The sequence below is a fragment of the Miscanthus floridulus genome, chromosome 6 (assembly GCF_019320115.1).
Source record: "Miscanthus floridulus cultivar M001 chromosome 6, ASM1932011v1, whole genome shotgun sequence".
Lineage (NCBI taxonomy): Eukaryota > Viridiplantae > Streptophyta > Magnoliopsida > Poales > Poaceae > Miscanthus > Miscanthus floridulus.
In genome coordinates this window covers 7,709,330-7,723,592 of record NC_089585.1, presented here as the reverse complement: position 1 = coordinate 7,723,592, position 14,263 = coordinate 7,709,330, and the positions used below count along the sequence as shown (strand labels likewise).

At 44.2% G+C, this 14,263-nt stretch overlaps 1 protein-coding gene across 1 annotated transcript; it reads left to right on the top strand.

Moving 5' to 3' along the window:
- Nucleotides 1-69: 69 nt before the first annotated feature.
- On the top strand, nucleotides 70-12,074 carry LOC136461598 (uncharacterized). Its single transcript, XM_066460879.1, has 3 exons — nucleotides 70-840; nucleotides 1,439-1,553; nucleotides 8,024-12,074. Exons 1-3 carry the CDS (start codon nucleotides 699-701, stop codon nucleotides 8,085-8,087), a joined length of 321 nt encoding a protein of 106 aa, XP_066316976.1. The 5' UTR covers nucleotides 70-698; the 3' UTR covers nucleotides 8,088-12,074.
- The last annotated feature ends 2,189 nt before the right edge of the window (nucleotides 12,075-14,263 follow it).

The following is a 14,263-nucleotide window of genomic DNA, read 5'->3' as shown; positions in this document are numbered from 1 at the left end:
CGCGGGTCTCTACCTGTTACGCCGCAAAATCGGGCCATCGCGAATGCTTGCGTACCCGTGGACCGCGGACTCATCCCCTCCACCTACGACTGCTGCCTCGCGGCTGTGACTACGGGGCGCCCCGGCCATCCCGGCGTGGGTGGGGGGGCCCAGAGGCACCGGCGATCCCAGCGTAGGCGAGGTGCGAGCGCAGCGGTCCCGCCCGCTCCGGTCGTGGCCATCCCGGCGCGAGCGGAGGCCCCAGCGACCCCCGTCCGGTCCCGCGCGGGCGTGGCGGCTCTGGCCACCCCGGAGCCATCCCGGCAGGCGCAGGTACCGGCCGCCGCGCGTGGCCAGGCGGCCAGGGGCCATCGCAGCCCGGCTACGGGCGTGCCTCGTCTCCCCGCCGCTTCTCCGCCGCCGCCAGCGACCACGTCTAGCTACGGGCTGCAGGCCAAGGAAACACACGCAACGCAGCCGACCTCACCGCAAAGCTTCTGTGCGTGGCTGCCACCACCGTAGCCCGACTCCCGTGGGTCGTGTCGTGAAGCAAGCCTGCATTGGTGCACGACCGTGGCTGGGTTTGCACAACGCCTATCGACGGCAGTTCGCGGATGACCGGGGATGGTGCCAGTGCCAGCAGCTGTCGTGCACGCTGCCTGCTTGACGAAATGCAATTTGTGGGATTGGCCACGCTGCCATAGCAGGCATGCACCCCTATGGTCCTTCACCTGATAGATATGGAAAGCGACGAGGAGAAGGAGAGCATTGACACCAACTACGTCTTGTTGTACCTTGAGACCTTCCCTAGCCGGTGGTGGACAACGACGATCCCTCTGAACAAGCATCTCTATAACACAGGTACGCAAACAACTGAAGGAAAGAAATGTATCAGAGTTGCTAGCTCAAACACTTCCGTTACTTAAATTCCAACATGCATATAACAATAAACTTCCTTCATTTACATGATATGTATTTGAGAAGCGGAAAATCAAAATGCTGGAATAAATGATGAATTTTTAGGCAATCATACACAGATAAAGGAGCTCATCGATAAAATCTGTTTTTGATTGCATGATACTTTGCATATGTCAGTTTGTAAATTCCATTAACATCAATGTGTTATTATTCACTGAAAATTGTATCTTTTATTATGAATTGTGCGGCTACTTGTCAATTAATTGTCAGACTGTCCAATGCATTAATCACATTAATCTTATTATAATTTCAAAGTACATGTTGCTTTCAAGTTACTTTTCTTTACTGTGTATATGCTGAGCTACCGCTTGCTCCACACCTCAAGCATATTCTTGGATCTTAATTGTTTCAACTGCATTTTTTGTAAAATCCTAATTTGGTCATTGCAGAGTGCTCCCTCCTAATTCTAATTCCATGACCCTCTTGGCCTCTCTGTTTCTTTATTGCACTTGCAGAATCTTACATGTATTTTATAAGACAGAACTGCAAGTGCAGGGCGAGCTTAGAAGCCTAATCCTGACCCTTAACCCACCACCAGTTTTACTGCCGATTTCGGAGGCTCCCGTGGGTGAGAGAGGAGTGTGGGAAACCAGAAGGTAAACAATCCTCACTCAACTTCTACTCTTGATCTATTTAGTTGGGTTTATAAATAAGCCAGATTTCAGTTGTTTTCAACCATCGACATCCCCTTTGTTCTTAATTTACTTGACTAGATCATCTAATTTGAGCCCTGAAAATCACTACCAGAAGTTGCAAATCATCCGCCTCCCCTCTATTCTTAAACTACTCAGCTAGAGTATTTATTTAGCCATGAACAAAACTAAATATATAGCGAGCACCAGCCACCAGTATAAAAAGTGAATAAAGGAAAAAAGAGGTGGGTGACACCATTGCTAACCTCTGTATTGCACAAGCGGCATTGTTCTATCATTTCCTCCGAAATTGCCAGAAAATTTAGCTTTTATATTCAGGTTACGTAGCTGTTATGCATAGTATATTACCGAAAAGTGACAGCCACAGGGTAACAGGATCAGAGCTAGCACATACAAGCTGGCCCCTTCACCGAAGAGCGCGGCATGTCTTTCTAGTTATTCCAGATTCTAGTCACCTCTCTCTCTCACTCTATGTATACATCGTCTTACTAACAAAGGAAAACCATCATATTCTCGCAAAAAACGAGAAAAAAGGTCATCATATGATATCTGCCATGGTTCAAAAGAATGTCGATCAGATGTGTCCAAAAGACTCAGAATAATTTTTGGCTTTACAAAAGGGAAGCCCTTTGCACAGCGGATCAGCCTCTGCCATCAATTGTGAAAAACTACTGCTACTACGACGGAGCATGCATGGGGTAGCCGCTAGTGAGCTTTCTGCACGGGAGACGAGACGATGGAGAGAAGAATAATTCGATCGGATCGGCCGGGATCATATATCGCGGAGAGAACACTACAGACGACATGCAATTGCACGCAATGCAATCGACCGCTGCTGGTGCTGGCCTTTGGTTTCAAAGGTTGCCATCGACATCCACTATATATGGCCCACCTACGCGGAAACAGATTTGACCTGTCGATCTACCTGGGATACTGGTGTTTCTAGCTTTCAGCTCATACGTCGTCCAAGCCAATCATGGAGGAAGTCGTACTGAAATACTCCTAATAAAATTGTTCAGTCAAGTGTCTAATCTAAGGCAACGTTTAGATCCGGAGCTTGACCATAGAAATAAGGGGGCTAGTTCATAAAATTGTGAATCAAACGACAATAAACAGTACTTTTTTAGGTAAAAGAAACAGTACTAATTTACTGTTTAGCTAGTGGAAAATTGCATTGACAGGAGTGGCCATAGCCCACTTAGCCTTAACCAAGCTCCGCCCCTGTTTAGACCCATGAATTAATAGTTAGCTGCTTTTAACTAATAGTTTGGAAAGAACTATTTAGGTATAGAGAAGTTATTACTGCCTAGGTATTGCTAACTATTAGCTAGAGAATTCAAACGAAGGTCAGTTAATAGTTATGATAATAATAAAAAGAATAGTATATGGTTTTCTTCAGCTAGCAGCTAACAATTAGTTGTCTGGATCCAAATAGATTATAAGTTGACTAGTAACCGGCTATTAGCTTAGGGTTCCATTCCTACTCGCACATAACTAGATTGGCCATGTTAGAAATGGAGCGGTTGAGAAAATATAAGAAGGGTTAACTCCCTTCATTCCACATATACTGTCGTATCCTGGTAGATCGATTTTTGAAAATTGGCCTTTTATCTCACAAACACAAAACATGATTTGTTCTTACAATGGTCTCATGGGTAAACTATTTCTCAAAGGCGTTCATCTGGTGAACGATATTTATAATTCGGCTTCTAGAAACGAGTTTTAAACTGTGATAGTTTGTTCCCTCTGTTCGCATTGCTTCTCTAGATCTTCTCTTGTCAATCCAAAACAAGATATCTAGAGACTTCCAAAAATTGTATGATTTTCAAGTAGATGCTAAAATTAAGCACGATCCATCTTGGTTGGATCTAGTTTTTAAGATGTTTGCCACCAATGGCTTTAAAAAAAATCTATGAATAAATTATCTAAATTCATGGCTTAGAAAGCACCATTTTGTCATATAATTTAGGGCATGTGGTTTGTTATCTAATTTTACTATTTGGCATCTACATGGCAAAATGCTACTTCCCAGTTTCCAAACCATGAATTTAGATCATATCTCGTGGATTTCTTGGAAGCTAGTATATTTTATGGCAAATCAGCTTAGCCGAAGACTCAAATATAGTATCTCAGGAAAGAATTCAAATTTCAAAACCATATATAGAGGACGAACTTCAATTTTCAAACAAGAACTTCAAATGTGCTAAGCAACGACGACGACAGGGCAGCAAGTGTATATACTCCGTATGCTGCAGTTACCAATTTTTATTGTGCAAAGTAACCAGACAAGAATGGCATCATCATATCATGAATATTTGTCGGACGTGACCGTGATGACACTGCTGTGCTCTGGATTCCAGTCTTGGCGGCACTGTGCATAGGTCCGGCCATGTCACCCGCTCCTTGCTCTCCACAACTGCTCTACCACCGCTTTCACAGAATTATTTGATTTTTTTTGTCCCTGATAGCTCCCAACAACAACAAGCAGTTTATATCACACACGGACACACCTCACTTGCTCCGATCGATCCTAGCTACTACGAATTTTTTTAACACATTTTTAAACTAATTTTAAAACTAACATCCTTTATTTTTTTTTTCAAAGCTAACACTTTTGGCCACGCCTATTCGCACGGCGCGACGATTTAACACTGTCACGCCATGCATGGGGGCGCGGCGAGGCTGCCCACATGGTAGCGACCAGGGCCCCTAATCGGTGACGTGGCCAGCTCTGCCGCGCCACCGATCAGGGCGCGGCGATGACACGCCACGCATCATGGCGCGGCAGTGGCGCGCCACCGTCCAGTGCATGGCAGGGCCTAATATAGACCCGCGGCCCAGTCCCGCCCTTCCCTCTCTGTTTCAGTCGCCAGGGCACAACAACCGCCTCCGTGCCGCCCTGCCCCCGCCGGCACACCTCCTAGCCCGCACCGCCGCGCCATTGCCATATGTCGTAGTTATTAATCCCATGAAAGATTCAAAGAGTTGATAAAAATAAAATGGTATCCCTCAATTCTTGAAGTTGTAAAGGCGGACGAACACAAAGCGCTCTCCAAAGGTTTTATTTTTGTTTTTGAGTTTAGGATCCGCCGCACTATAAAGAGGGATGCAAACTTAGTTGGTCTGAGGAAGATAGAGTGCTCAAGCATAAGAATAAAATCAAAAGAGAGACACTCTAGCACTCCACGAGCACATAGAATATTTTTTAGTGACTGTTGGTGTCGGAAGTCCCGACGTAAGCCAGAACTCCCGACCGTCGAAAGTCACGATTGATGCCGGAAGTCCTGACGCCCAGTCACTTAGCCTGTGCAGTGACAGTGGCCGTCGAAAGTCACGACGTGAGTCGAAACTCCCAACAGTCAAAAGTCCCGACCCAAGTCGAGAGTCCCGACACCTAGGTTTTTGCTAGCCGGCTGTCTACGCCTGTCGGAAGTCTCGACGTACGTCGGAATTCCCGATAGTCATGACCAGCGCCCAGCATGGGATTGCCGTGCCACCGCATACGGCGCGACAAGGCTGACGCGCCAGCAGCCATGGCGCGGCAAGGCTGACGCGCCACCAGCCATGGTGCGACGGTCAAAGCAGCATCAAAAGGAAGGTTTAGGCACTTCTGTTATGTCGTCGTCTCGGTTTAACGAATAGGTCAACAGGAAGTTCGACATAAGTTCATCGCTCGAGCACTATCCCAAGTTCATCGCAAGTTCGACATAAGTTCAGCAAGTCATAACCACGATACAAGTTCATCAATACATAAGTTCGACATTACTTGACATACATGTTCCATCAGTATATGGGTGTCCGAGTACAAGTGCAGCGTGCCATCCTAAAGAACTCATACGACCCAGGAGTATATGGTGACCGCGGACGTTGCTGCTTCTTCGAGCGTGAAGGCAACACGTTAGGGGTAAACCCAACGTTAGTACGGTCTCGCTGGCGGTACACCCGACGGTACTGCTGAGTGTAACTAGGACCCTGCAATTATAATATAGGCATTGTTACTTACAATATTTAAGTAATTGTGACGTATATGGTGAAGGGTTGTTTCAAGTACTTGTGCGTCGAACTATGTAGAAAATGGTGCATCACCAAGCTGAGGCATCCCAATCTCATTGTAGTCCTCCTTCCTCGTCCTCGTCCTCGTTCTCCTCATCCTCGTCCTCCTCAATGTCGTGCTTCGCAGGACCCTTGCCGCGATTGCTAGGAGTACGAACATAAGAGGTCCCACCAGCCGTCGTGTCAGAGGAACCTGCTCGTGTCGGCACAGTGCTCGAGCGTGAGAAACTAGACAAGTCTAGGTCATAGGGCATCTCCCACGGAGTATCCACGCAGCTGAGATTCTGTGCCAACTTCTTGCAGCTCCTCCTCACTTTCTGCAAAAAAAGAAAAAAGGATGAATGAGTCATGGGAACCATTTAACCACTGTCATGTCTCTGAGAATAGAATGTACATCGACGAAGACGTGTAGAATGTCCTGCGGCTCTCCTCTAGTCTCGTGAAGTCGCACGGCTGCTTCGTTGGACAGACTTGTCAACTGTGATGCCTGCATACAAAAGCGAGCTAAGTTCGTATCACTATAATTCATAGGAACACCGACATGCAGCTGTATTGAAATTTAAATTTCTTACCACGTATCTCTATAGCGGGGTTGTCTGAAGCTGTGTCTCCATCCTTGTCGCCTCATTGTACGCATCAACGATGTCATCCTCGTCTTTGTCCTAATCAATTGGCTTGTTAGTGTAGGGGGCCTGCATATATGTGCGGGTACTCCTATGCAACCATTGGAGGTAGCGGTCGAAGTTGCGTTGGTCGTGCGGCAGTATCTCGGTGATCAGAACCCTTTGCTGACTGGCCCATTCATGGATGAACAGGGCATGCATCACGGCCCAATTCTTCTCCTTGTACCTGTTCCTCCGATCGTACCTACAAGTTTAATGTAAGTTAGTGGTTGTATGTATGCACATACTGCTAAATTATTATGTTTCAGTTGTCGCACCAGTGCAACTTTCTGTTGGTTGTGTACAACGGCGGTGGGCATGGCTACAATCTTTCGAACTGCCTGTACACCCTTATAGGATAGTGCATCTCGACCATGTAGAAGAAAATTAGTGGCTCGTTAAAAATCCACTCGTTCGACTCTTTCTCAGTGCGAGGACTCAGGTACCCCTCTAGCTCAAATCTGGACCACAGACACTAATTCACCTAAAAGTTAGGTAACTACATTTAGTTTTTTGAAACAATAAAAAAGCAACAACACCGAGTAGCAGTATCAAAGTGGTCGTTACCTGGTGCTATGTCAGGATGTCTAGCGTGTCCGAGTACTGCCTGTACCGACGCTTCGGGTTCCCTCTAACTACCTCTGCTTCTTGCCAGACGTATAGAGCAGTCGGTCCTACATCCACATGATTCCATGCCTACATTGAATAGGATAGTCAGTCACAAGTGCGGCATTAAGTTTGAGGAAAATAAAAAATCGATGCACTTATAGGTAAACCATGATAACGGGCCTTCCGACTGGCCATCGCTCCCAACACCAAACCTATAGTAGGTGGGAACAACCTCCTAGGTGTGGCAGAATTGCACGAATAATACGCTTACAGAGGTGCTCGTCTTCCACCAGACACTAAGCACCCCGAAAGCAAGCTACAGCGGGTGGTATCCATCGGGCACACCCCAAGGGAGAACCCAAAAGATCCAAATTTTTCCCATTGATCCAATAATGAGAACGAGTTGATGAGGACATCACTACTTCATCGCATACAAGCCAAGTAGAGGAGGAGGTCCAGCATGGGCGTCCAATTCATCTTTTTCGTGGTGGAAGCCGAGTCCAACTCAAGTTCGAGTCCGGAGTCCAACTCAAGTTCGAGTCTGGTTCGGGCTCCAGGACCAGTCTGCCTTAAACTGGTCATCTAGGACGCATCCGGACTCTGTTTTCGATGATCCACATATGAATGCAAAGCTAATTGGATAAGGAAACCAACCCAATTGGTTTCACGTCAAAAGGCCTTCGTAATCAACAGGAATCGTCGAAATAAGTCAGCGTCCAGAATCTGTCAGGGTGCTGCGACACCGTCTTTTAGTCCGTTGGACCGTGTATCGTGTTTGGGCCCATTAGGGGCCACGTCCAGGGGGTTGATGCCCAAGACTCTATAAATAATAGCCGTCGCTCTCCTTAGGGTTTGGGTTTTGTTTAGTTCTTGATTTCCTCGTGAAACAAACGTCGTTTTGCTGCAACTGTCGCCGCCAAGGCCGCTTGCTGTGAACCAGGGCCCCAGTTCTTGATCTTGTTCGCCTATGACGATTAGTCCTTTCGAATAAAGACTTGAACTCCTTCTTGATTTCATAAGCCTCATATTTATTTGCAATTTCAGATTGCGTTCATCCCGTTCTTGCTTGTGTTCTCGATTCGCTTGCAGGAAAGCCTTCTCGGCGAGGTCAATCGCGTTCGCGTGGTTGATAACCAACGGAGCAGTGGTGTAACGGTTGTGGGGGTCCGAATCAATCTTGGTTTGAAGCCTAGATCGTGAACGTCGAGTCTCCACCAATCGACGCTATCATACCTTTCGGAAGATCGGGCCTAGTCTACATCAAGTGGTATCAGAGACCTTGTTGCTCGTTAGGTACACCTTTGTTTTCCCCCTTTAGATTATTACTGTTTTTACATTACCTACAGTCCACAAAAAGCTAAAAAAATATACATCGTCACATATTCCCTGTCCTATAGCCTCATTGTGCCATGCAATTTCGTCTCTGTTTCGCGTTGTTGAGTTTGTGCCCTAGGTCAAGTTCTTATTGCTGGTTTTAGATCGTTTTTAAGTCCAGTTTATGTTTTTCCCTTTGTTTTTCATCATAATCCGTGAACACCTTCAAGTATTGCTGTGATTCCTTTGTATTCATCAAACCCTAGTCCACGCCATCTTATTTGTTACACTTGTCTTTACTGTTTTTATCAAATCCTTGCTGTCGTGACTAATTTTGTGCACATTGTTCCCGTTTTGTCCTCAAATTCGGAGTCCGTTCTTAAAACTGGTCTAGTTTTCGCATATGAACTCCGTTTTTTGACGTTCCATATATGCAAATCGATTAGAAAAAAATTTTGGATCCATCCATCTCCGGCTTTGCCGGGGTTCGAAAATTTTAGATTGGCCAAAAAGTGGTCACAAGATTCTCTTTTCGTGGTCACAAGGTCTTTATCGATTTCGAGCATTTCTTCTGAAAATTCCATAGGCCACGTCTTTCACTTGTTTAAGCTCAAATTTTCTATGGTTACTTCTTTTGTGCTCCTAAGTGAAGAAAAAATATCAAAAAATAAAAAGAAAAAGTCAAAGAATCCCAAAAAACAACGACAGCCCAAAAATAGAAAAAAAGAGGGGCAAAAGTGGAACAATATCTAGAGGAGCACATAGAGAGCACTATTTGAGCTATATTTGCGTGTGCTGATTTCTACCTTGTTCCTAATCATATTCTTGCTGTCCACATCACTTGATACATCTGGTACTTGGAACGTGAGTAGGCCAGCAACTAAGACAAGTACTTGCGATACTTATTCAGCTTTGCTATTCAGTTGCGAATTTTGTTATTCCTTGCTACTATATTATGCCTGTCCAAGCTCCACTTTCTTCTAACCAAGTATAGGTTCGCCTTGCAACTGTTACACTCAAGCTATATGGTATCACAGTCACCGACCGATTGCACCGCTTGTTGCTTTGGTAAGAACACTTGTAAGACCGTGGTAAGACGCTTGAGAGTTGAGTACCTTATTTTTCCTTATCCACAACCTAAGTAGTTGGTAGGAATAATACTATTTGTGTTGTCTTTTTCTTTCTACTAACCATGTTAGGAAAAGCCGGAGGCAGCGGCCAAGGAAACGAGGACGCACCTATGGATTTCAATGACTGTGTTTCTAAGAATGAGCTCCGTGCCGTTCTTGATGACAACTTCAATGAGATCCTTCAACAAATCACCAATTTGGCCAAGAGGATTGAAGATGTTGAACAACGACATCCGGAACCACGTCCTGAAGAAGAAGATGATGATCTCTCTAAGGAGGACGATGGCGACGCGGAGGCTGAAGCCGAAGCTCAACGACGTGCTGAGGATGCACGTAACCGTAATCGGTTGAACTTTAACCGACGCGGTATGGGAGGTAACAACCAAGGTAATAATGATCTTTTCTCTAAAGCCAAGTTTAAGATACCTCCTTTTTCTGGTTCTGCTAATCCTGAAGCATATTTAAATTGAGAGATGGCTGTAGATAAAAAATTTAGCTCCCATCAAGTACCTGAAGAATATAGAGTTAGACTTGCTACTAGTGAGTTTACTAGTTTTGCTCTTTTCTAGTGGAATGATATTTGCAATAATGCTAATGCTAATGCTAATGCTCAAATACCTCAAACCTGGACTGTACTTAAACGATGAATGAAATCAAGATTTGTTCCTCCATACTATCAGCGTGATCTGCGGTTAAAACTATAACGTTTAAATCAAGGTAGTAAAACTATTGAGTAATATTATCAGGAGCTTTTAATTGGTCTAGCATGTAGTAACATACAAGAGGACGATATGGATAAGTGTTCTAGATTTTTTGGAGGTTTACGTCGTGAAATACAGGATGTTCTTGACTATAAAGAATGGACTAGATTTTCCCAATTATATCATTATGCTATTAAAGCTGAAAGAGAAGTACAGGGACGACAACCTAGGCGATCCACGACTCCATCCACGACTCCATCGATTCCTTCACATCCAACCGAGGTGAGTAAATTTTCTAATGTGCAGACACCACCAGCGCCTATAAAGAAGAATTCTCCTATCACACCTTCTTCCAGTGGATCTGCTACACCTTCCTCTAGCAGCTCTTCTAAAGTTGCGTGCCACCGCTGTAAGGGCATGGGACATATTGCTAAAGAATGCCCCAGCAAACGCGCATATATTGCTACTGATGATGGTGGGTATGCTAGTGCTAGTGATGAAGAGAATAAATTTGCACTTGCAACTGATCTTTATGCAGATAAATTTGCGGATAGTGCTGAAGATCCTGATGAGGTAATTGATAGTGTGGCATGCACTAAAGACTACAAATCAATCCTTGTTCAGCGTGTTTTGAGTACACAAGTTGAGCCAGTAGACAAGCTATAACGCCATAATTTGTTTCAAATGTTCTTCATTGTCAATAATTTCCATGTTCGTGCTATAATTGATGGAGGGAGCAGCAATAATTTAGTAAGTTTTGAGCTTGTCAAGACTCTTGGTTTATCTACACGTGCTCTTCCACATTCATACCATGTTCAGTGGTTCAACAATAGTGGTAAGGCAAAGGTAACACAATCTGCTCGTGTGCAATTTTCTATCGAGTCATACCATGATTATGTTGATTTTGATGTCGTGCCTATGCAAGCTTGTTCACTTTTGTTAGGCTGCCCTTGGTAATATGATAATAATGTTGTACATCATGGTAGGCAAAATAGATATACTTTTATGTTTAAAGGAAAGATCATTGCTTTACTTCCTTTATCACCTGCTGAAATTGTGCAATATGAAAAGAAACTTGCTGAAAAGAAAAAGAAAGGCCATGATAAAGACTTTAGCAAACCAACAAATAAACCATCAAGTAACATGAAAGAAGTTTTATTTGCTCTTAAATCTATTATTGTTGATCATGATGAACCATGTTATGCTCTAACTTATACATCACCGATATGTCCAATTGGTCCTACTCCTAGTGCTATGCCTCTTGTTGGTACTAACCTTTTACAGGAGAAGGAGGATGAATTCCCAACAGAGAAGCCACCATGGCAGCCGCCTTTGTGAAGGATGGGGTGCCAAGATGAACGTCTTCTTTCGAAACCATCGTTGCTGTCATCCAATGGAGAAGACGATCTACTTCTGTCGAGGACGACTTCAATTCAAGAAAGAGAGGATGATGAGGACATCACTACTTCATCGCATACAAGCCAAGTAGAGGAGGAGGTCCAGCATGGGCGTCCAATTCATCTTTTTCGTGGTGGAAGCCGAGTCCAACTCAAGTTCGAGTCCGGAGTCCAACTCAAGTTTGAGTCCGGTTCGGGCTCTAGGACCAGTCTGCCTTAAACTGATCACCTAGGATGCATCCCGGACTCTGTTTTCGACGATCCACATATGGATGGAAATCTAATTGGATAAGGAAACGAACCCAATTGGTTTCACATCAAAAGGCCTTCGTAATCAACGGGAATCGTCGAAACAAGTCAGCGTCCAGAATCTGTTAGGGTGCTGCGACACCGTCTTTTGGTCCATTGGACCATGTATCGTGTTTGGGCCCATTAGGGGCTGTGTCCAGGGGGTGACGCCCAAGACTCTATAAATACCAGCCGTCGCTCTCCTTAGGGTTTGGGTTTTATTTAGTTCTTGATTTCCTCATGAAACAGACGTCGTTTTGCTGCAACTGTCGCCGCCAAGGCCGCTTGCTGTGAACCAGGGCCCTAGTTCTTGATCTTGTTCACCTGTGGTGATTAGTCCTTTCGAATAAAGACTTGAACTCCTTCTTGATTTCATAAGCCTCGTATTTATTTGCAATTTCAGATTGCGTTCATCCCATTCTTGCTTGTGTTCTCGATTCGCTTGCAGGAAAGCCTTCTCGGCGAGGTCAATCGCGTTCGCGTGGTTGATAACCAACAGAGCAGTGGTGTAACGGTTGCGGGGGTCTGAATCAATCTTGGTTCGAAGCCTAGATCGTGAACGTCGAGTCTCCACCAATCGACGCTATCATACCTTTCGGAAGATCAGGCCTAGTCTACATCACGAGTTACAATAGTTGTCCATTTCATACATTAGAGTTTCATAAAAAGTATATTATTACATTACCAAATATCAAAGTGTGGAATAATGAACAACGGAATTTAAAATAACATCTAGCGCTAAGAACAAGGATCCGTCTGTGCCCACTAGAAGAATCCTCAACACAAAGGTACTTCTCATGCATCACCTACAATAGGGGTAAATAAACCCTGAGTACACAATGTACTCGCAAGACTTATCCAACTATTGGGAATAATTTCCCGACTCCAAGGAATATGATAAGCTTTATGGTTTGCTAGTTTCTTTTAGCCGAAAGCAATACTAATAGTGAGTCCTTATTTAAGGACTTATTATCAGCCATATTAAGTTATTATCTATCCAATCTATATAAGCACCTGTTCTACTTTCAAGCAAGAGTTGAGCAATCAGTTCTATTTCATCATCTTCCATCTTTCAATTCTTACTACGATGCTAGAGTTAAGACAAGTCGTACCGACTCGACGGTGATTCGTGAACCAATGTGTCCAGCTAGGTGCCCTAAAAACACACGACCCGCTTGTACCCTAGGCACAAGTAGGACTAACCCATCACCCTCCTATCCTGGGTGTCCAGGTCCCCATCCAAACTTGGACTCCAAGCCCCCATCCATGAGTCCCAGACTCAGTGCGGTGCAAGGACCTCCACCATCCCCGCCTCCAATCAGTCGGTCCAGAAAGAGCCGGATTCAAGACAAGAGAGCAACAAGTCTTCTTTGTGCCCATACCCAAGTATGTGCTTGGGATAATAGATTTGTGACTTGCCTAGCATCCATTGCAATGACCGGTCCTTAATTTACACAGATGGAGAAAAAGTGCAACCGAGCTATGCCTTATTGGCCGCAGGACACAACCCCTTACACCCACCAGTACCCAAACCATATCCCTACCCGATCGCCATTTTCTATCCACCATTTTATCATGAGTGATCATATTTATCATCTATTTGCACGTAACGGCAGGTTACTCACGCTACCGATATCCTGAAAATAGCAGCTACTCGACCTATACTAGTAAGACGCATAGGTAGATATATTTATGCATGTAGTTTTCATAAAATGCTTGTATGTAAGTGCACATCATATATATATATTCAGTGATCATTAAAAATAAGAGTTATGCACCTAGGCTTGCCTTGGGCAGGCGACGGGTCAGTAAGGTTAGCACCAAACGGCTTCAGGGCGCCCTCCCGCACGAGGATCTCCTCCTCGTACTCCTCAATGACTTCATCGTACTCCTATTCATCGACGAGCACTAATTCTACCAGCTCATGATCTACATGCATGAAATGATGATGCAATACTTAGTAATCTAGCAATAGCAGCTCTTAAAATAAAGTACCTCTGTCTAACTACTACGCTAGTGGTACCGACCATGGTACTAAGTTATCTATTGCTACCAATAACAAGTATGAAGTATGTCATTCATTATTATAGCAACAACAGATATCCTTACTCCAAATGCTGAGTTACGCTATATACGACAAAGCAAGGATAATAGGTACTCTACTTATCAACCTACTCTAGGGCTACAAAATTTACAGCAAGTACTTAATAATCTAGTGAGCCTACTGTAAAATTTTCATAGCTATATCTATCACCAATCTACCACGAAAATTACTACAATTATTAATCCACATAATATTAAGCTTTCTAGTTTGAATTTATGAATCTACCATCATACCAGCTAACTGTAATCTAACTGTACTAACAAGTAGATGGTATTTTTGTGAACCTAACAAAATTGGTCTCCCTATTTTTGGGCAACTACACAATTTACTACAATTTATCAAAGTTCAACTAGAAATTATATTGAATAACATTTGTAATTCACTGGATAATGGAA